Source organism: Choristoneura fumiferana, chromosome 7, assembly GCF_025370935.1.
Source record: "Choristoneura fumiferana chromosome 7, NRCan_CFum_1, whole genome shotgun sequence".
NCBI classification, from domain to species: Eukaryota; Metazoa; Arthropoda; class Insecta; order Lepidoptera; family Tortricidae; genus Choristoneura; species Choristoneura fumiferana.
This window is the reverse complement of record NC_133478.1, coordinates 10,149,202-10,169,948: the sequence shown is the minus strand read 5'-3', so window position 1 is coordinate 10,169,948 and position 20,747 is coordinate 10,149,202. Positions and strand designations below refer to the sequence as shown.

Sequence of the window (20,747 nt, the reverse complement as noted above, 5' to 3'; positions counted from 1 at the left end):
AACTTGTTTACAATAAACATTGTTCCTTTCGGCTTTAGTTGTAACATTGGTAACATTTACATTTTCAGTCATCAAGTTCCAGCGCTTCTGAAGATGAATGGGTAGAGAAGAAGCCAGCACCCGAGCAAAGCTACACAGAGCGTGAAGACTGGATGGCAATGACTGGTATGATAAAGACATATACAAAAGACGACATTAGAAAACCTAAGGTAGAGGAAAAAAAACACATTGATTCTTATAACCCAGCAACTAGCAGTCGAGAACTAAATCCCTACTGGAAAGAAGGTGGGGGCGGCCTTCCTCAAACACCAGAAAGCTTTCGCAAGTCTAAGCCATTTCTAAAGCCTGACAGTAATAATGATTTATACTCACGGTCTTCCAGTTCAAAAGCATCCTATACTGAAAAGGAGTACAAAAGAAAAAGCAGTCATAGCTATGGCTCATATAGTCACAGATCTGGTGGCTGGAGAAAAAGAGATGACAGCAAACAAGATTCAAGAGATGACAATAGAAATGATTTCAGAGACGAATGTAGGGGTGAGACAAGAGACAGTAGAGGAAGAGAGTTTAAAGATGATATTAGAAAAGAGCCAAAAATCAATAGGAGAAATCACTCGACATCACCTGTACTTATGGATGTCAAATCAACACCAAATATGTCTCAACCAGTTGGAGCAGTAAGGCAAGAGAAGAAAGATACACCATATTTAAGTGATGAGAAAATGAACAAATTAGCTGCAAAAATTGTCAAAGCTGAAATAATGGGCAACATGAAACTTGTCAATGAACTTAAAGTTAAATTGGAGGCTGCAAGAGAATACAGGAAGCAGAATCCTGGTGCTGGCAAAGAGGATGAAGATGATGCTGTGATGCTTATATCTACTAATAGCATGGGCAATAGTAGACCTTTAGTTAAAGGGTCTGGTGGGGACCCAAAGAGTAAGGGAGGAAAGCGGAAAGCAGAAACTCATGTTTCTGGAGAAAGAACAAAGTACTTTGGCAATGATGACAAATATAATTTATCACAAATGGTAAGCTTTTCAAATATTTACTATAAGTAATTAAAATGTTGAGTTAGTGAATCCATTTTGAATATTTGTGTTTATAATAAATAATTGTAGTGACAAATGCTCCCTTTAGTTATTTCTTAAATATATGCTTACAATAATATTACTTAATATTACAGTTCCAAGAAGAAAAATATGGTGACAATTACAATGAAGATGCTGAACTCGCCAAAATCGCAAGCAAGCACAAAAATCCTAATGATGATCTGGAGGATATTTTCACTGATGAAATATCAAAGAACAGAAATGAAGCCAAGGACAGTGAAAGAGAAAAACAAAAATCAATTAATGCACACATGAAGATTGAGAGATCTCTTGAGGGCTGTGAACATTGTGTGGACTCTAAGAATATGTTGAAGCACCTTATGGTGAGCTGCGGAACTAAGGTGTATATGGCAGTACCAGCAAGAAAGTCGTTAGTGAAAGGGCAATGTATTATTACTACTATTCAACACTCTACATGCGTTACTTCTATAGATGAAGATGTTTGGGAGGAAATTATGGTAAAAATTACATTATAAAAATTTCAATATCTGTCAATGTTATTTTATTATAGAAATATGTGAGTTATCTTTTAATATTATTTTCAGAACTACAGGCGGGCTATCACCAGCTTCTTCAATTCACAAGACAAAGATGTTGTTTTCTTCGAGACAGCAACAAAATTGCACCGATTCCCTCATATGGTTATCCACTGTGTACCTTTACCAAGAGACGTTGGTGACATGGCAGCCATTTATTTTAAGAAAGCTCTCTTGGAATGTGAGGCAGAATGGTCTATGAATAAAAAAGTTGTTGATCTAAAGGGCAAAAATATAAGAAAAGGTATCCCTAAAGGGTTACCTTATTTCTGGATTGATTTTGGAATGGACCCAGGCTTTGCCCATGTAATTGAGGATCAACAACTATTTCCAAGGAATTTTGCAGAGGTAAGTCCAATGAAAAATGTAGGTATGGATCATCCTTTGATTAATTATGGATCATCCTTTATTGATATATAAATGTGAAGGTAACTCTATAGTCTGTCTGTTACCTCTTCATGCTTAAAAGTCTGAACCAAATAAAATTTCATAAGGATATATGTAGTCTGAGATCCTGAAAGAGAAAGACAATAATTTTTATCCTGGATAATCAGCCATAGGCAACATTAGTAATAAATATATTTGTGCTATCTCTTTCCTGAAAGAACCTTCAATGCTAGATGCAATTGATTCACATTAGGTGTTTTTTGTTATGCTTCGACGCCGATCGTGAAAAATTTGTTATAGAGAGTGTTAAGACCCTCACACATAGGATAATTTTTAACCCAGAAAAGTTACCATGACGTAAAAATATCTATGCCAACTATATTTGATGCTATGGCTATATAGATATTTATGCCCTCGACTGTGCTTCAACTTATGGACGACACACTTTATATGTTTGAACTGTAATGCCTTCTAATAATGGTTATGTACATGCATACATTACCATAGGCACTAAAATAAAGCTACTTTATTATTATTATTATTATTTCTTAGTTTAGCCACATCCAAACTTATTTCCAAGTAATTTATAACGAGTTTTTTGCAGGAAGTAATTGGTGGAATACTTGATCTCGATCATAACCTATGGAAAAACCCACAGCGGGAGTATGGTGACTTACAGAGGAAGAAAGTGCTGGAATTCATTAAAGAATGGAAACCTTTTGATATTGCAACTAATAAAACAGTTTAAGTCTTATAAGTATCTTTTTTTTATTTCAACTTATCAAAGCCATTTTGTTTGAAAAGGTTGAGGTGAAGTGTCCCAATTTTGCCTGTATCAAAATACTTCAATATCAGTGTTGTTATGATCCAATGTAAAATTGTGGTTGGAATAGATACATATTTTTGCACATGACTACACATTTTGAAATCATGATATCATGAATATGGCATTCTATTCTACATGTTAAAATTATATGGCTTTTCACAAATATTTTCGACTTTTTTGGAGTATATATATTATTATCACAATCACAGTCACAATATTTTACACTGTTATTACTACTTATTACACAATATTTTGCAAGTTTTCAAATTATGATGCAATGGTAATTGTACACAAAAATGTAAGCTTTTTCTAGTTTAAAAATACATTTATACATCAAGATTCTTCCTTCATCATTTCTTCTATCAATTTCTGCCTTTCCGCTGCTTGTCTCATTTTAGTTAACACAAGAGATTCATAGTCTCTGTCTGATACCAATGAAGGTCCGGGGGCATCCTTCTTCGTTATCAGTATGGGTTTGTCATGAAGCCACTTTAATGTGAGAGGGTTATCTGGTAGACCTGAAACATAATGAAAATTTTGTATTAAGTAAAAGTAAATTTGATAGCTGGCTCCGGTAGCGGCCATGGTAACGGCGGGGCAGGGGGTGCTATAGTTAATCACCGGCAGAGGCCCGGCTACCAAAAACGACAACCTTTGGCCCTGGCAACATATAACTGCCGAACGCTGCGGACCGATGAAAGGATACTGGAACTGGAGGAAGAATTGAGCAGGTTACGATGGGGAATCATAGGGTTATCAGAAGTCCGTAGAGAGGGGGAGGACACGATAACTCTTAAGTCCGGTAACTTGCTCTATTTCCGGGAGGGCGAACACCAGTCCCAGGGAGGTGTCGGGTTTATCGTCCACAGGTCCCTCGTGAACAACGTGGTGAAGATCGATAGTGTGTCGAACCGGGTAGCATGCCTTGTACTCAGAATGACCCAACGATATTCGTTGAAGGTCATACAGGTATACGCTCCGACCTCGACGCACTCCGACGATGAGGTGGAGGCTATGTATGAGGATATTTCCAGAGCCATGCATAGCTCCAAAACTCACTTTACGGTTGTTATGGGGGACTTTAACGCAAAGCTGGGCAAACGAGACGGTGAAGAACTGAGAGTGGGGAAATTTGGAGTGGGGCGTAGGAATCACCGGGGCCACCTACTGGCCGGTTTTATGGAGAAGGAGGGACTCTATATGATGAACTCCTTCTTCAGGAAACGTGAGCATAGGAAGTGGACCTGGATGAGCCCTGATGGTGTTACGAGGAATGAGATAGATTTTATCATGTCGACGAAAAAGCACATATTCAATGATGTCTCCGTGATCAGTGCGTTTAAAACCGGGAGTGATCACCGTATGGTACGAGGCTCATTGAATATCCAGTTCAAGCTTGAAAGGTCTCGACTGATGAAATCTACGCTCCGCCCAGAACCTGCTCAGCTCAAAACCCCGAGAGCTTTCAGCTCGAACTTCAAAATCGTTTCGAATGCCTAGGTAGCGAGGTGGACGATTACAACGACGGGTTTGTGGAAGCTGTCCATATGGTCGGGTCTAAGTTCTTCAAGACCCGCCGTACTAGAACCAAAAGGCTTTCGGATTCCACCCTTAGGCTCATGGAGGTGAGGCGTGAGATGATTTTGCAGTCTTCTGGTGACGCTTCTCGTTATCGGCAGCTCAACAGACAGATCTCAAAGTCTCTGAAGCGCGATGTACGCCGATTTAATACTACCAGTATTGAAGAGGCTATTGAGCGTAACAGGGGCTCTAAGGTGTTTACCAGGGATCTGTCTGTTGGTCAAAGCCAGTTGATGAAGCTCAAGACCGACGACGGCAGAATCGTTTCATCCAAACCTGAGCTGTTGGAGGAAGTTGAGAGGTTTTATGGACAGCTATACACGACAACCCGAACACCTGTCGAAAATCTAGCTAAAGACCCGAGGGCTAGATTAACCCGACACTATACCGAAGACATCCCGGACGTCAGCCTGTACGAGATTAGTATGGCCCTCAAGCAGCTTAAGAATGGCAAAGCCCCGGGTGACGACGGAATTACAGCCGAACTCCTGAAGGCGGGTGGTAGACCAGTCCTTAAGGGCCTTCAGACGCTGTTTAGTTCCGTCCTTCACCAAGGGAGAACGCCGAAAGCATGGAACAGAAGTGTGGTGGTGCTCTTCTTCAAAAAAGGTGATAACACCTTGCTGAAGAACTATAGACCCATCTCACTTCTGAGCCATGTTTACAAGCTATTTTCCAGGGTCATCACAAACCGTCTCACACGCAGGCTTGACGACTTCCAGCCTCCCGAACAAGCCGGCTTCCGAAAAGGCTATAGTACCGTAGACCACATACATGCGCTGCGGCAGGTTATACAGAAGACTGAAGAGTATAACCTCCCCCTTTGCCTAGCATTTGTGGACTACGAGAAAGCCTTCGATTCGATCGAGACTTGGGCTGTGCTGCAGGCTCTCCAGCGGTGCCAAGTTGACTATCGGTATATCGAAGTGTTGAAGTGTCTGTACGAAAACGCCACTATGTCCGTCCGATTACAGGATCAGAGCACGAAGCCTATTCCTCTGCAGCGGGGAGTCAGACAAGGAGATGTGATCTCTCCGAAACTGTTCACCGCTGCATTGGAGGATGCTTTTAAGGTTTTGGACTGGAAAGGACGAGGCATCAACATTAATGGCGAGTATTTCACTCATCTTCGATTCGCCGACGACATTGTAGTCATGGCTGAGACCATGGAGGACCTCGGTGCTATGCTCGCTGACCTCAGTAGAGTTTCCGACCGAGTTGGCCTGAAAATGAACATGGACAAGACGAAAGTCATGTCTAATGTCCATGTTGTACCAACTCCCGTAATAGTCGGAGACTCTGCGCTCGAAGTTGTTGACGACTATGTATACCTGGGACAAACGGTCCAGTTAGGTAGGTCCAACTTTGAGAAAGAGATCACTCGTCGAATCCGACTCGGCTGGGCAGCGTTCGGGAAGCTTCGTAGTGTCTTTTCGTCCAAATTACCGCAGTGTTTGAAGTCAAAAGTCTTTGACCAGTGTGTGTTGCCAGTGATAACATACGGATCTGAGACGTGGGCGCTAACGATGGGCCTCATGAGAAAACTCAAAGTCACTCAGAGGGCTATGGAGAGGGCTATGCTCGGGGTTTCTCTGCGGGATAGAATTAGAAATGATGATATCCGCAGTAGAACTAAGGTTACCGACATAGCCCGAAGAATTGCGAAACTAAAGTGGCAGTGGGCGGGGCACATTGCTCGCAGGACGGATGGCCGATGGGGCCAGAAGGTTCTCGAATGGCGTCCGCGGACCGGGAGACGAGCTGTCGGTAGGCCTCCAACAAGATGGAGCGACGACTTGGTTAAGATCGCGGGATCGCGGTGGATGCGGAAAGCACAAGACCGGTCTGAGTGGAGAGCCTTGGGGGAGGCCTATGTCCAGCGGTGGACGTCTTTCGGCTGACATGATGAAATTTGATAGACAAACTTGTTTAACATGAAAGTAATACTTGACACAACTGTATCAGCTGGTCAAAATATAAAATATATTATCTTTGGAAAAATCAATAAGTGTGAGTAAGCTCATCAGTTCACTGAACTTTTGGCATTAATCACAAACTCCTGAAGTGCTTAACAATTTTGTAAGTGCAATCAACAAATTGGATTTCTTGTAAGTCATGTAGAATTTGAATGGTATGTTACATGACAAAGCATACAATATGATTCTACCACTTCTGGCCATAACTTTTAATTTATTTATGTAATAGGATGAATTAGTGAGAAATGCTGGGCAAAACTGGCTTACTAAAGCAAAGGACAGACACTTATTGGAACGAAATAGAGGAGGTCTTTACCTGTTGAGGGATCCATATTGAATTGTTTTTTTAATTAATTGCTATTTATTATGAAATGAAATGTTATGTAATTTTTAATGTATATCATAATTGTTATAATGAATAGATTGATTTGAATATGTTATGCATGCACTTATGATTATGTTTTGTGATTCAAAATGGAAATAAAGAGGCTATAATAATAATAATAATAGTTTGCTGTTATGATATCCAGAGGAATGAAAAATCTAACCTTTCTCAAATTCAATTGCCATCTCTGAAGCTTCCTTAGTAGAATACTCTACCAAAGCAGTTCCTTTCTTCTTAGATGATACAATTAATGCCACAATATCTCCATATTTCTTCAAAATCATCCGCAGTTTGGGCTCATCATATCCACCATTGCTCTCATCTGTTTTATCAGCTTTCCACTTTATCTTAATTCTATTCAAACTAGAATCCCACACAGGTTCATTGAGGCGACCAAGAGTTCTCTGTATTTCTTCTTTGACCCTCTTTTGTTCTTCTTGCAGAAGCCTACTGCCTTCTTTCTGCAATCTTAATATTTCAGCTGCTAATTTTTGTTCATCAGTGAGATTAGTTCCAAGCCCAGCTTCTCTCTCTCTTCTTTCTAGGTCTTCCTTTAGTTTCTGTCTCTTACTGTCTAATTCTTTGTGCCTGAGTTTTGCTGCTGCCTTTGCCCTCAGTACTTTGTCGTAAGCAGATCTAGCTGCAGCATCCGTAAGGATTTCTAAGGCTCTAGAAAGCTCATGGAATGCTTCTACTGCCTTTGGATCATCAGGATTTTTGTCTGGATGGCATTGTAGTGCTTTTTTACGATACGCTTTTTTGATCTGGAAATAAAAGTATTAGGTATTAGATTGAATAATGGCAAAGTATATTTTAAAAAACTAATATTGTTTTAACAGGTTACATTTATTTTAATATACCCAAATTATATACGTAAATGTAAGGCAAAACAAGTTAATAACCCAAAAAGTTCTTACCTCGGATTCCGTAGCGGTGATCGTAAGATCTAGGAGAGCGTACAAATCAACATCTTCAATCTTTGTTTTTGCCATAATGAACTTATTAATTGTTACCTTACAAATTCACATCAAAACTTAGATTTTAATAAATTAAATACAAAGCACTGACTGCAATTAATTACAGCAAGAGCAAGGCAGGCGCCATTTGCAGCCAACTTCAGCTCTGTTGATTTGAACTTGACATTGACAGATTGGTTTTTTTATTTGTGCAAGCTCGACGTGAGCTCGACCTCGAGGCTTTTTAGCCGGAAGTTCGCAAGGCGATGTTGCTTGCCTAATAAATGTGAATTCCTTTGCTTCAACAAAAATATTCTTTCTTTGTTTAAAACGTCTAATTTGGTTATAATGAATTAAAAGACTATTAAAAACACAATTAAAGATATTGTTATTATAAGAAATAAAATGTTGAATCGTCTGTTCGGATTATACATTTTAAGGGCAACACAGTCGAACTGTTCGAATGGTGGGTAAAACCGTCAAAAGAAATAGAGGTCATAAGAGTAAGAGAGACTATAAGCAAGGAAAAAAATAAAATAAAAATGTCAAACTTGATATGACAAACTCAATATTTTGAGATTGAGGTTATATTATAATGGACTTGAATTGAATGCACATTAAGTACTTTACTTTTTGAAAAGAAAAGACTTTATTTTTCGACTAAGTTGTTGGGCAGTTAACGAAATAAGTTATCCTTCTTCATTTAATCAAATAATGTTGCCTCGAACTTATCGTAAGTCATTAAAACACAGTTAGATGAAATCACTAAACCAATGTTGGTATAGTTAAGGATTTGAATATTATTTATGTATTTTATAGGACACCTACGGGTTGGACTTTCGTCCTTGAGAACCAATTCTACGGTGGTCCAGTCCGCACCTGCCTCCCAAACCGTTCCTGAAGGTATGCTCTGTGCTCTTTATTCACTATATTTAAATAATAATAAATAAATTAAATAGAAAAATAAGTCCAATTACATTTACTTACAGACTAGCTAACCTTGATCCTTATTGAAGATAATTATAATTATAAAAATCATTGCTTGTTGATATTGACTCAAAAATAAGACTGAAAATTGATCAGATCTTTTATTTAAATTTAATGCCTTATCTTATTTTGTAATGTTTTGGTATAAATTTGATGTTTTTAAATAAATATACCTTAATTTCTGTATTGATAAGAGTCACAACTTTTAACATTGCATTCACAATGCATTCACAAAGGTAGGGACATTAATTCATATTTCTTTCTCATATTTTTTTATGTAATTATTTAACCCGTCAAGCGATTTAGGCACACACGTGTGTGCCTAAGGAAACCTGTCCGAAAATGCGCTAGGTGCACTCAGTGAGTGTGTCTATCGCAGTTCCGCACAAATTTAGCTAGGCGCTTTTTGCACCCCCAAATCGCTTGACGGGTTAATATTCATTTAGGAACAGCATTGATTGATTGATTGATTAATTTTATAATGTAATGAAATGTGACTTTGATTAAATTAATTTTAATTTATTTGGTTTGACATAGATAGACAGTTTAATTTAATTGGATGTGATGTGTTAATTTGTAATGAAACAGAAGTTAATTTATGAATTAGGCAGTTTACATGAATGTGTAATAATAATATATCTTATCTGCTTACCTACTACCATAGTCTCATTAGAATATTATATACACTAACAATACTTGGATCTACTCAGTTATCTGAAACTAAATTATTTTAATTTGATTTTTGATTTGATTGCTAGTTTTTTTTTTCTGATAAAATGAGATTGATTAATTGTCAGTAGTTTATAAATATTTATTCTTTCATTAAAGTTTCAGCAATGCACCAAAATACGGGTCTAAGCCTATCCAGACATTTAATTTTAGAGTAAAACCTGTTTTGGTGCAAACTACAAAAATATTACAAATGAAATGGATAAAAAATTAATATCTATCATCAAGACGACATTAATATCTAAGGCGTATTATAAAGTTAATGATTATATCATGGACAGGGATATTTAGAAATAATTCCGATCGGCATTAGTAATCCCTTCAAATAGCGAACCTACTGTGTTAAAAATAAAGTTGTATTAAATACTTGTGATGTATAGATATCATATAATAATATTGTAAATCTGTTTAAAAAATATATATACCTCGTTGAGTTTCTTGCCAGATTCTTCTCAACAGAGGTTTTTCCGAAACCGGTGGTAGATTTTTTTGACATTCATAAGTTCTTGTTATAGCCTAAAGTGAATGAATCTGACTTGACTGTAAGCCCGACTTTGTTTTGAAATAAATAAATAAAAATTGAAATATATACCTCCAAAATCTGAATATTTATCCGCCAACTATACCAAGGATATATGAATCAACTCTATTTTACTGTGAAACTAACAAATGAAGACTAATGAATTAAGTTACTTAAAGTTATTTTTGATTTTTTTTTATATGATTGTGGGCAAACACAGGGTCACCTGTTGGAAAGCAATCACCGCTGCCCATAGACATCCCTAACGTAAGCTAAGTTACGGATGCATTGTTTTATTTTTCTCATGTTTTTGTGATTGATCTTTGAATTTAAACTACCATTCACTGACATAATTATTAAAATAAGTTTTTGGTAAAAATTTCATTTTCAATTTGTATTGAAAATTTGTATCATGATGTGATATATTTTTAGAATCGGCTTTAGTAAGCGCTTTTATTAGATACCACACACGATAGGCTTCAGACCAAAAAATATTTTTTTTCCATAACTACAAAAAAAAAATGACGTCGTAACTCCATTTTTGTTTTTTTTCGTGCTACGGGTCAGATTGATTCTTATGGCCTAAAGATCAATCGTTCCGATTTTCATACTTTTAACACCATGTGCAGCATTTTTTGGCGTACCGCTAGCACTACATAAGAACTGCCGCCAACTTGAAAGTGTAAGTCTGCATAATAAATTTAAACCTCCTTTACTTTTCTTGTAGAAACCACTGCACCAAGGAAAAACCCCCTAGAGCACCCAGACTACTTCCAAGTCCACAATCTGTTCACTGTGAAGGATCTATTTGATGCCAGGGTGCATTTTGGTCACAAGGAAGGATCCCTTAATGACTATATGAGACCATACTTGTACGGGTCTCGACTCGGCCACTTGATCTTCGACTTGGACACAACAGCAGAACATCTACGCAAAGCACTCAACTTTACAGCCCATGTTGCCTATAGAGGTGGAATAATCTGTTTCTTCAACCGAAATGCACTGAATGCTCATTTAGTTGAAAAAACCGCTAAAGAATGTGGCGAATACGCCCACACAAGGTTCTGGCGAGGTGGTATATTTACAAACGCCAACCATCAATTTGGTGCGGTTACGAGGTTACCAGACCTTTGTATATTTCTAAATACCCAAAATAATATCTTGAACCAACATACGGCCGTGCGGGACAGTGCGAAGATGCTTATTCCTACCATTGGCATTGTGGACACCAATTGTAACCCTAATTTGATCACATATCCGGTCCCAGGAAATGACGACACCCCTACTGCTATTGAGCTTTATTGCAAACTATTCAAAGCAGCCATTCACAGAGGCAAAGAAGCAAGGATGAAATTCTTACAAGAAACGGAGTGATGAAAAAGAACTGTCTTCAGTAACATTTATTTAATTTTTTTAGAATAATAGGTAATAAATGATATAAACTTTATACAATTTCTTTAACAAAATATACAAAATTAACACATTTTTTACAATTATGGCTACAAAATACTTACACAAGAAAATTTCAAAACATTTGTCTTTTGTTCATTGCAAAAACTTATCATGAATTTTCTAAATATTTCAAGCAAGTAGTAAAGAAACAATCAAAACGAGTATTTTTTTTGATTTTAAAAAAAAAATTATCCATGCCCAATAAATTTGTTGTAAATACTATCCCAAAAGAACCTTTCGCATCATATGCGGATGAGGGTTGCTGTCCACTTCTCGACTTTCCCAACTTCCGGTTATGCACTTGGAGCTGCACAGGTACTGTAGAAGTGGAATTCTGTATTTCCCGCAAAAGTCAACGAATTTGATGTGTTCCACGCGATTGTCGAAGAAAACTCCTGAAATAACCCAAAAAAAAGCTGATTAAAAAGTAAATACTCGTTGTATTTGGCGGGTAAGGTAAGTGGTTAAATTCAATTTGTAGACTACCCACACTTCTGATAGCAAAGCTTTCAATGCAGTTGTCAAATCGATATTTTAATAAAATCGTATCGTTTTTTTAAAATGCGTTGTAATTACTTTGAATACCAAAGGCCTGAGCGTCCGCCACCCCAAGAAAATCATTTTCTCTACAATGGAACACGAAAATGTAAGTAACTTATCAATTTTATTTTATCTAAAAATACTTTAAGACGTTTTATCTGTCTGTTATTGCGCTGAGCATAAAACAAGTGTGTTTATATTATTATTGCTTCGTCACTGTTGTGCAATAGCTAATAGTAGATATGCTATGATACCCCACTTTGAATAAGTATCTGGGGGCACGGGAGTGCCCCCGCCAAGTCGAGCCAAACAAAAATAAAGGCACGGCCGTACCATACTTTTCAGGCTATTTTCAACATCCTGTAATATGTATTACGTAAAATATTTTCACTCCTGAATCTTTAATATCTCACCTTTGCACTTTGGATTCACGCAACATTGCGCAGCGCCCAAATAGTTAATAAGGTCCCTGGGCACTTCGCCTGGCAGAATCGGTATATCGTGTAGCTTGATGGTCCGGCCAGCAAGCTCTAACAGCGAAGGAGGCTGCAAAGTCATGTCCCGAACGAACCTCACAACTAGAGGATTGTCTCGAAGACTTAGCTGGAATCAAAACAAAAGTTCGACATGAAGGAAGTGGTAATTCGTATTTAACTATCCACTTTCACGAATGTTCATAAAACTATAACTCGGGTGAATGTAATACGCAATTTGTTATTGTTTACTATTTACAAATAATACTATATACCTAATATGTATATAGGTAGAAGGATAACCTACCTACTCTTCCTGTTTGCGGAGCAATGAGTATGCAAACTTAGTTATGCCAGTGGCAAAAACTAGAACTTTGTTATATTCATACTAACATAAGGACACTTACTGTTAACAGTGGCGCGGTTTTTAAAGTACTAGATAAGTTTGTGATTTCTTACCTCAGTGAGGCATCTCAGCTTAATGATTTGTGTGGGCAGGGTCTTTAACTTATTCCTGTGAATTAGAAGGGAGCGTAGTTGGTTTAGGTGGGCGATGCTGTTCGGAAGCTGTTCTATCATGTTGTCGCTGAGCACCAGGGCTTGAAGTGATGTCAGTCGACCCACTGCATCCGGCACATCCACTATTTGGTTTCCTCCTAGCGATAGAATCTGTAAACTGATAAATTGCCTATTAGTTTATGCATTGTACGGTACCTATGTAATCTTTGAGAAGGTGCTGAGTTAGAAATCATCATCATCATCGTAGCAGTCCATTGCTAGCATCCCCTCCCCCAATGAGCGCCATCGCGCCGTGATATTTCCGCCATTTTTGGCCTTATTTTTCGTATAAAAGATGCTTATAATTTGCCCGTTCTATGACATGTATACGATGCAATCATTTAAAATAGTAATTTATTGAATCAGGCGTTACTTTGCGGAGGTCCATATCAATGAACTAAAAGAATTTCTTTGCTCTCCCTCGACCTTATGATAGCTAAGTTTATGCAAGATGCGTGTTCATTCATGCAGTTCCTCCACCTCCACACTCACTGTAAGAACACACACAAATCACACAAACCCAACTATCACCATCACTGACGCGTTTCGAACTCAACCAGAGCCAGCCATGCTACCAGATGTTAGACTAACAAATATTTGAGTCTCAACCAGAGCTCATCTTCAGAGCAACACAACCGTACCCACACCATGCTAACAGAACAGACTCTAACAAATATTTTATTCTAGAGCTAGAGCTAGAGCTAGAGAGGTCGCGGGTGAGCAAAGAAATTCTTTTAGTTCATTTAAAATAGTGACCATAATAACATTATTTGGACTTTTTTATATAAATGGCGGCACTTCTTTTGCTGAACCCTAACTCAAATTCGTGTCGTACCGTCCCTCTCACTCTCGTATTAAATAATACAAGCGTCAGCAGGACGGCAAGAAAGAAGTTCGAATTTCCGCCGAATTTAGTATAATTATAAGAATTTTGGATCTCAGTGATAAAAATGACGATTTTTGGATGTTAATATCTTTAACTTGGCTCTTATTTCACATTTATGTTTTGATGGGATAATTATATTAGCAATGCATGAAAAATAAAAGGTACGTAGTAAGTGAACAATGTTTCCACTGTTGTTATTTCATCTCGAAATCGAAGTGAAAAGCAGTGTAAAACTCGAATCGACCATCAAAGCCATTTTCCCCTCGACGCGTCTATCCACCCTCGCCGTACCAGCTCGGGTGGCTATATGAACGTCTCAGGTAAAATGGCTCTTTTTATGCACTCGTTGTAGGTATACATGTATACAATCTACTATTTTCATAAACTATCATTATTGTTAATTAAGCCTCAATGCCATATAAAAAGGTTTCATTGGTCATGTAGCATTCACAATGGCAGCTTGTAAATTTCAAACTTTTACGTAAATTTTTACTTGTCGTTTTTGGATACCTTGCCTCAAAATTACAGCCTAGGAAAGAATGGTCTGTATTACTTATCAATTTGGTGGTAGGTATCCCACTGACAGTGCCTTTATAGTTAAAATTAAACATCAATAATCGTTATTATGAAAATACCTACATCCTTAGGTCTCGGCGGGACGAGACGATAACGTCATGCTCCACAACGCTATAGTTGACGTGTAAGTATGTCTGTACCTATAGATAACTCGCGAATTATTTTGTGTTGTTTGTTGCGTGATCCAATTTTGCAATTAATTGTGGTTAACTAGTATAAATGTGACGAACCATCAGAAAATCCTTATGGCAGTTTCTAGTTACGGAGATATTGACGTTTTTGTAAAATCCTTCGAAATTATAATTTTTTCCTTTTAAATTCGTTGTAGGTAAGTAGGTAGAGTATAGGTAGGTCTATCATTAAAATTTACTTCAGAATTTCTAAGCCATAAGTTTTGCAAATAGAGGGGGGGGGGGGACGCCTAGACACAACAAAAAATAGCACTTATTGTCGTTCCAATCGTTTATTTAACTTTTGACAGCTCGAGTACTAATTAAAATAGTGATGCCCTGTTGCGTTCCTGATTCGATTTCTTTTAACAATCGATTTTATTCATGAAGATGTTTTAATCGATTTAACACATTCATATTTTATTTTTGCTCAACATTTTGCATTGTTTTATAAACATTCACAGGTGTTTAAGTTACTTTATCTTACATATTAAATTAAAATAAACCATTTATGTTAAGTTAATATGTTTATCACTTCCGACGGTAATTTAGTAATTTTGACAATTATGAAGCGGCAAAACTGGACGCGGCAGCGACGCCAGTTTGTTGTCACTCACAACGAGACGCCTGTGCCGTGGTAGGTATAATTAAAAATAGTATTACAGTGCCTATTTTAGTTGTTTTAACTTTTTAATCCCTAAAGGCATATTAATGTATTTATTATTTTTAAATGATTTTGATATAAAATATAATCACAATAATTTTAAATGTAAGTATGTTTTATTTATAAAATCGATTTACTTCAAAACGGTTTTTATAGTCTGTGGTCATTCATTACGAATGGGAAATCACTAAGTGGGCGGTACCCGTCCATGAAGTTGTACCGAAAATTATTGTAAAACTTCACGTGCGTGATCTGTCAAAAGTTAAATAAACGATTGGAACGACTAATTAAGGTTTTATATTTCGCAAACAGATCCCTGAATTGATAAATGGTTTCTCAAACGATTACTAATATCTAGTTTCATCCATTCCCAATACTAATGTTAGGTACTTATCTAGATTTTAATTTGTCTTTCTTTTACTGACACGATATGGATTCTTTGAGTCTGAAATAAATGACTTTTATTTTATTCAAACTTACAATATTTTTGCAACCCCTATCCAAAACGACACCTCACACCCAGAGCCATCTTTGGGCATGCTACGTGGCGTGTAGGGTCATTTTTCAAAAAAATATTCTAACACATTGTTGGCGTGATTATTTTTATTCTAGTACTAACTCTGAGCTAAGTCGCGAACAGACAGACAGACATAGCGAAATTATTAGACAGGGTTTCACAGTAGACATGGTTAAATCTGGATCTCAAATTCAAGAGTCATTCTCAAACGGCTCCTTTCAATTCTTATAGACCCTGACCCTGAGCAGTTATTTAGAGCGAACCGCGAACGGCGAATCAGCACTCACTTTGCTTTCGTTCTATCAGATCAGATCAGATCGATTGGCTGGTTCGGTCAGGTCCTGGCCTAATACTACAAAGTTCGAAATTAGAACTCATGTCGTCCCGCTGACGTTAATTGCAGTTAATAGGAGAAAAAGAGAGATTGCACCGACAAATTAATAATAGCTCGAAAGAACCGGATTCAATAATGGACTTTGGAGTCGTTAAGCGGAGTCGATACCTATATCTGAGCTGGGTTTAATGAATCAGATCACTTTTCGGAGTCGTGGATTACCATTAAGTATGTCTAGTCCGCAGCAGCTGGGTCGATCAACTTTTTCTTGTCACTCGTTGCTAAGTTACGGTCTCCTGAGTCACTCTAAACCGTAAGTTTTATAGGATTAAAATGAGCCAAACATGCATTTTTGTTGTAGTTTTAAGCCCCTTCAATAATTGGTCATCTATTGGTCCATTGACTGCAAAAAGTTTAACTACTTTTGAATACGGAACCCTAAAAATCATATGTGAAATACCTACCTATGAACCATATTTTGTTCAATATCTGTAAATATGTTTTGCAATCTCTATTGATCTTTTTTTACCGACTTCAAAAAAGGAGGAGGTTCTATGTTCCAATGTTTGTACTTTTTTATGTATGTTCACCGATTACTCAGTCAATTGTGGACCGATTTTCAATTTTTTTATTTATTTGAAAGACTTCTAAGGTGGGCCCATTGTCACCAAGTCAAGATCTGATGATGGAATCCCAGGGAAATCGAGGGCAAACCTCCAATTTTTTAAGGCACACCTATGGCAATTTTGGCATTTTTAGCATTAAGATAAGCATTTATTTACATTCAGAAAGTATCATTTGGTAAACTGGACCTGATGAAGAAGGCCGTGACCAATGGAACTCGTCAAAGCTAAGTAATGCTCGCTCGTCTATAAACGATCATGATTAATATACCTAGATAAGCGACTAAGTAGAAGCTTTAAGTTAATGATTCTTTCGAATTGATCTGATGCTGAAGCCGGAAGGTAGGCAACGGAACTCTGTTATAAAACAACGTAACTAAGCCGTGTTTGGGCTTAATGGAATCGCTGTAAGATGACTTTGGCTACGAATCACTAAAAAAAAAAGTGAAAAATAAAGAAAAAATTTAACAAAAAAGTAAAACCGACTCCAAAAAAATAAAAAATAACAAAAAATGGAACCGACTACAAAGCCCTTGAAAATATTTTTCTAAGTAGGTACCTACTAGCTCGAAGTCCATGATCCATGACTCAGCACGACCCAGCAGGAGGGATTGAAACCCATAGTATGAGGTGAGGTAGACGACTATTGTTCCACTCCTGCTGGCTCGTGCTGAGGCACCGACTTCGAGCTAGTAGTCGGCGTTGTAGTCGGTTCCATTTTTTGTTATTTTTTATGTTTTTGGAGTCTGTTTTACGTTTTTGTTATTACTTAGTATATTTAAATGGTTTATCTAGCTTCTAATCTGCATCAGACCTATCGTAAAGCTGATAGCTATTTGATACGCTGGCAGTTATCACCAGCCGCCATATTGGGGATCCTAATACCTACTATAGACGCAGATAAGAGTTGTCAAGTCAAGTCACATCCAAGATTTTGCTAGACAATCGATATTGCCTGTCTCAACTTCTATAGGTATGTACTTAGACGGGAAACGTCTTAAGTGGGTCGGTCTGGAATGTACCTATCTATGTGAGAACCGCAAATACCGCTATACATAAATATGTCGATATACATAAATATGTCTCATTTAGTTTGTCAACTTTCTGTAATTTATTGATGTACCCTATATACCTTATTAGGCAGGGTACATAAATAAATTACAGAAAGTTACATAGCATACTTGGATTGGGTATTCCCAGTCCAAGTATGCTACGCCTAGTCACCATCAGGCTGTGTAAGCCTACTGCTGGACTGGACCTAGATTTCAGCTCTCCTACTCCAATCTTTGGCTGCGGCCTTACGATCATCACCTCCTAGCTGTGTGACTTGCCCACTTGACGGTAGCTAAATTTGTCTCCGAGAAGTCATCTGATTCACTGAATCCAGCTCCGATACCGGATCCGACTCCGCCTATCGATTCCGACTTCCGACTCCTTTAGGTATTGAATCCGGTTTTTTGTTTCGATTCCGCTCCATTGAATTCGACTGTCCGGATCGGTTCGGTTCGAGGTACCTTTGAACCGACCGATTCCTCATAGACATAGTGACTCTTGGCTCTACCATGCAGCCACATAGGTACGTGTAATCGTGGAATTAACTTCCGTAAGCAGTGTTTCCAGTTTTTGACAATAATGATATCAGAACTTTCAAGAAAAGGGCTTAGACTTCTTTTGAAGGCCGGCAACAAATCAGTGACTCTCCTTGAGTTGTTGGTACAAAGACATACAAACTATATTAGTGACAGGCCGAAGGTTCGGTTGAACTGAGAACACGGTTCGGCTTCGGGTGGAAATGATGTTGCGATCGGATACATATTCTCATATAGCAACAGATGACGATGCGTCTTCGCCGTCATGAATTGTATAACACGGATTAAGTAGATTAATTACTTAAGTAGTTAAGGAATATAATTATACATGTTTACATGTTTTTTCAGGTCGCATTTATTTGGAGCGCATTATTAACGACGACGAAGATTGTAACGATACGGGTAAGTTAAGTACGAATATTGGGCTTCTGCGATTTCGTTAGCTATCACATCGGATACGCTGCTAATACGACTGGAACTAAATAGCTTTGTTTGTAATCAAACATCATGCTTGAAACATGTAGGTATGCTTTAGCCGCCGGCAGGTCGACAGTGTAGGTACAGGTACCTACCTACTACGTAAACACTCCTATTGTTTAAACATATTGAACTATATTATCACGTGACGATGTCGCCAACATGACAGCAACCTTTTGTACTCATCGGACTGTCGATAATATAGACATTCGCCATAACAAAGACCCTTGTACTGTGAATCTAAACATTGACGTATATCGTATAAATAAAGTACGAGTAGGTACATACATATTATCGCTACGTACATACATATTATCGCTACGTACATATTATATTTATTGCTTGAGAGGAGACCCATCTAACATGTAACTTATCATTGCGGTCGCTCAACCTCTGACCTAAAGACGATTTAAATTTTGCACGACTTTCAAATTATGATAACGACGTTGGATAATAAGTCGAGTCTTTGATAACACTGCCTTACTACCGGCTTGACAGTTTATTGTAATTGTAATGCTAATAATGTTAATCTACTTACTTAGAAAAAATCAACTTAAAAACTTGTTTTATTACGCAGTTTGAGGTCTCAATGTATTTAAATGGCCTTTGTGAAATAATATACTTAATTAAAATATTCATCAAACATTTAACTAATAATCTACGATTTTGTGACGCATAGATTAAAACTGAGCGTTCACTACAAGTTCCTAGCAATCGTCTGCATACGAGTATTTCGCATGTGATGTGGGGGCCATTATTTGATCCGCTAGACAACAAATATGTATTGCTTATCAACAGAGAGATAAGAGCTAGGCGTATAATTAGTGAATAAACCGTACAGTCATTTTTGAAAAATTAAGTAGTATGTACAGTGTGCGAATTATGTTTTTCTAGAAGGTAAGAAAGTGATGAATATTCTTATTTTAACAACACGAACGTAGGTACCTGTTTAATTTCCATATATCCTTTGGTATATTGCCTATATTATTTCCGCCCATGTAGAGGTATCTTAGCGACGTAAGTTCGATCACTTGTTCTGGGAATGAGCCGAGTTGGTTTCCACTTAGATTGAGTTCTTTTAGAGTATTTTTTGTGGAGCAGAAGCATTTTGGCAGCGACTCGTTAGTGAGCAAGTTGTGTTTAGCGATGAGCGATGTGAGCGGGCAGTACTTGAGGATATCGGGGAGAGTCTTGAGCCTGTTGTGGCTGACATCTAAGATCTTCAAGTTTGAGAACCTGTTTATGGTGTCAGGCAACGCGGTTATTCGGTTGCTGTAGAGGAGGACTATCTCATAATTTTCCGCGCAGTCTTTCTCGTCGACAATGCCCCGAAGTTCTAGCGACAAGCCGCTCGTGTCCAGCAACTGGTTGGATAGGTCGAGGGTTCTTTGTTCTCGGCTGTCGCTATCGCAGCTATCAGATGTGTAGCACTCCATTTTGTTCGATGTTTTTGGTATTATCCTTTGTGATGTGCACTGGAGTACAACTCACATTATGACTGCGAGCAACGATGTATCCGCGCACATGTTTACGATGCGCGCGCGCAACTGCCGCGCGTTGCGCCCCTCCCCGCCATTCGGGGACGGATCCTACTCGCTTTGATTACCTAATTCAATTATGAAGTCGCACTAGACGTGTGACCATGCGAACTTGCAAAGCGAAGAAACTTCATAATGTGAATTAATGCCGTATTGCTGGTTGATGGTAGTTGGTTTGGTAGTAGGTGGTAAAATAAAGTTTATTTTTGTTGAATACTTTCAACAAATCTACTCACATGTTTCTATTGTAAGTAATACACGTTTGAAACATAAACGTTTGATTTTAGCGTTTCTTTGTTTACGTAAATGTAAATGAACTGTCATTAGTAACTTGCCATTTTCGATACAAGCTAGA

The 20,747-nt window shown here is 37.9% G+C and overlaps 5 protein-coding genes across 5 annotated transcripts in view; 3 read left to right on the top strand and 2 right to left on the bottom strand.

Moving 5' to 3' along the window:
- Window positions 1-71: 71 nt before the first annotated feature.
- LOC141429686 (CWF19-like protein 2 homolog) lies at window positions 72-2,792 on the top strand. The gene is made up of 4 exons (XM_074090127.1): window positions 72-1,031; window positions 1,187-1,570; window positions 1,658-1,996; window positions 2,640-2,792. The coding sequence occupies exons 1-4, from the start codon at window positions 153-155 to the stop codon at window positions 2,781-2,783; spliced, it is 1,746 nt and encodes a 581-aa protein (XP_073946228.1). The 5' UTR covers window positions 72-152; the 3' UTR covers window positions 2,784-2,792.
- LOC141429687 (dnaJ homolog subfamily C member 17-like) lies at window positions 2,785-7,933 on the bottom strand. Its single transcript, XM_074090128.1, has 3 exons — window positions 7,721-7,933; window positions 6,967-7,567; window positions 2,785-3,379 (listed from the first exon to the last, which is right to left on the bottom strand). The coding sequence occupies exons 1-3, from the start codon at window positions 7,793-7,795 to the stop codon at window positions 3,195-3,197; spliced, it is 861 nt and encodes a 286-aa protein (XP_073946229.1). The 5' UTR covers window positions 7,796-7,933; the 3' UTR covers window positions 2,785-3,194.
- Window positions 7,934-8,258: 325 nt separating this feature from the next.
- Window positions 8,259-11,441, top strand: LOC141429685 (small ribosomal subunit protein uS2m-like). The gene is made up of 3 exons (XM_074090126.1): window positions 8,259-8,492; window positions 8,579-8,662; window positions 10,723-11,441. The coding sequence occupies exons 1-3, from the start codon at window positions 8,474-8,476 to the stop codon at window positions 11,367-11,369; spliced, it is 750 nt and encodes a 249-aa protein (XP_073946227.1). The 5' UTR covers window positions 8,259-8,473; the 3' UTR covers window positions 11,370-11,441.
- LOC141429684 (leucine-rich repeat-containing protein 58-like) lies at window positions 11,370-20,746 on the bottom strand. The gene is made up of 4 exons (XM_074090125.1): window positions 19,800-20,746; window positions 12,920-13,136; window positions 12,401-12,590; window positions 11,370-11,842 (listed from the first exon to the last, which is right to left on the bottom strand). The coding sequence occupies exons 1-4, from the start codon at window positions 20,288-20,290 to the stop codon at window positions 11,667-11,669; spliced, it is 1,074 nt and encodes a 357-aa protein (XP_073946226.1). The 5' UTR covers window positions 20,291-20,746; the 3' UTR covers window positions 11,370-11,666.
- LOC141429683 (glycogen synthase kinase-3 beta-like) overlaps window positions 11,918-20,747 on the top strand; it is a 48,816-nt gene continuing 39,986 nt past the window's right edge. The window contains exons 1-2 of the mRNA XM_074090118.1: window positions 11,918-12,093; window positions 18,726-18,779. Coding sequence (XP_073946219.1) covers window positions 12,009-12,093; window positions 18,726-18,779 — 139 coding nt within the window. The 5' untranslated portion in view covers window positions 11,918-12,008. The remainder of the gene's footprint in view (window positions 12,094-18,725; window positions 18,780-20,747) is intronic.

Excerpts from the sequence above, each read along its gene's own strand:
- LOC141429684 (XM_074090125.1), bottom strand. The coding sequence starts at position 20,290 with ATGGAGTGCTACACATCTGATAGCTGCGATAGCGACAGCCGAGAACAA. Across the intron at positions 13,137-19,799 it reads GATATATGGAAATTAAACAG|TTTACAGATTCTATCGCTAG; the intron begins GTACCTACGTTC and ends GCAATTTATCAG. Across the intron at positions 12,591-12,919 it reads AGCTGAGATGCCTCACTGAG|CTAAGTCTTCGAGACAATCC; the intron begins GTAAGAAATCAC and ends TTTTGATTCCAG.
- LOC141429685 (XM_074090126.1), top strand. Across the intron at positions 8,663-10,722 it reads CTCCCAAACCGTTCCTGAAG|AAACCACTGCACCAAGGAAA; the intron begins GTATGCTCTGTG and ends CTTTTCTTGTAG.
- LOC141429686 (XM_074090127.1), top strand. The coding sequence starts at position 153 with ATGGCAATGACTGGTATGATAAAGACATATACAAAAGACGACATTAGA. Across the intron at positions 1,571-1,657 it reads ATGTTTGGGAGGAAATTATG|AACTACAGGCGGGCTATCAC; the intron begins GTAAAAATTACA and ends TATTATTTTCAG. Across the intron at positions 1,997-2,639 it reads TTCCAAGGAATTTTGCAGAG|GAAGTAATTGGTGGAATACT; the intron begins GTAAGTCCAATG and ends AGTTTTTTGCAG.
- LOC141429687 (XM_074090128.1), bottom strand. The coding sequence starts at position 7,795 with ATGGCAAAAACAAAGATTGAAGATGTTGATTTGTACGCTCTCCTAGAT. Across the intron at positions 7,568-7,720 it reads TCACCGCTACGGAATCCGAG|ATCAAAAAAGCGTATCGTAA; the intron begins GTAAGAACTTTT and ends TTTTATTTCCAG. Across the intron at positions 3,380-6,966 it reads GGCAATTGAATTTGAGAAAG|GTCTACCAGATAACCCTCTC; the intron begins GTTAGATTTTTC and ends ATTATGTTTCAG.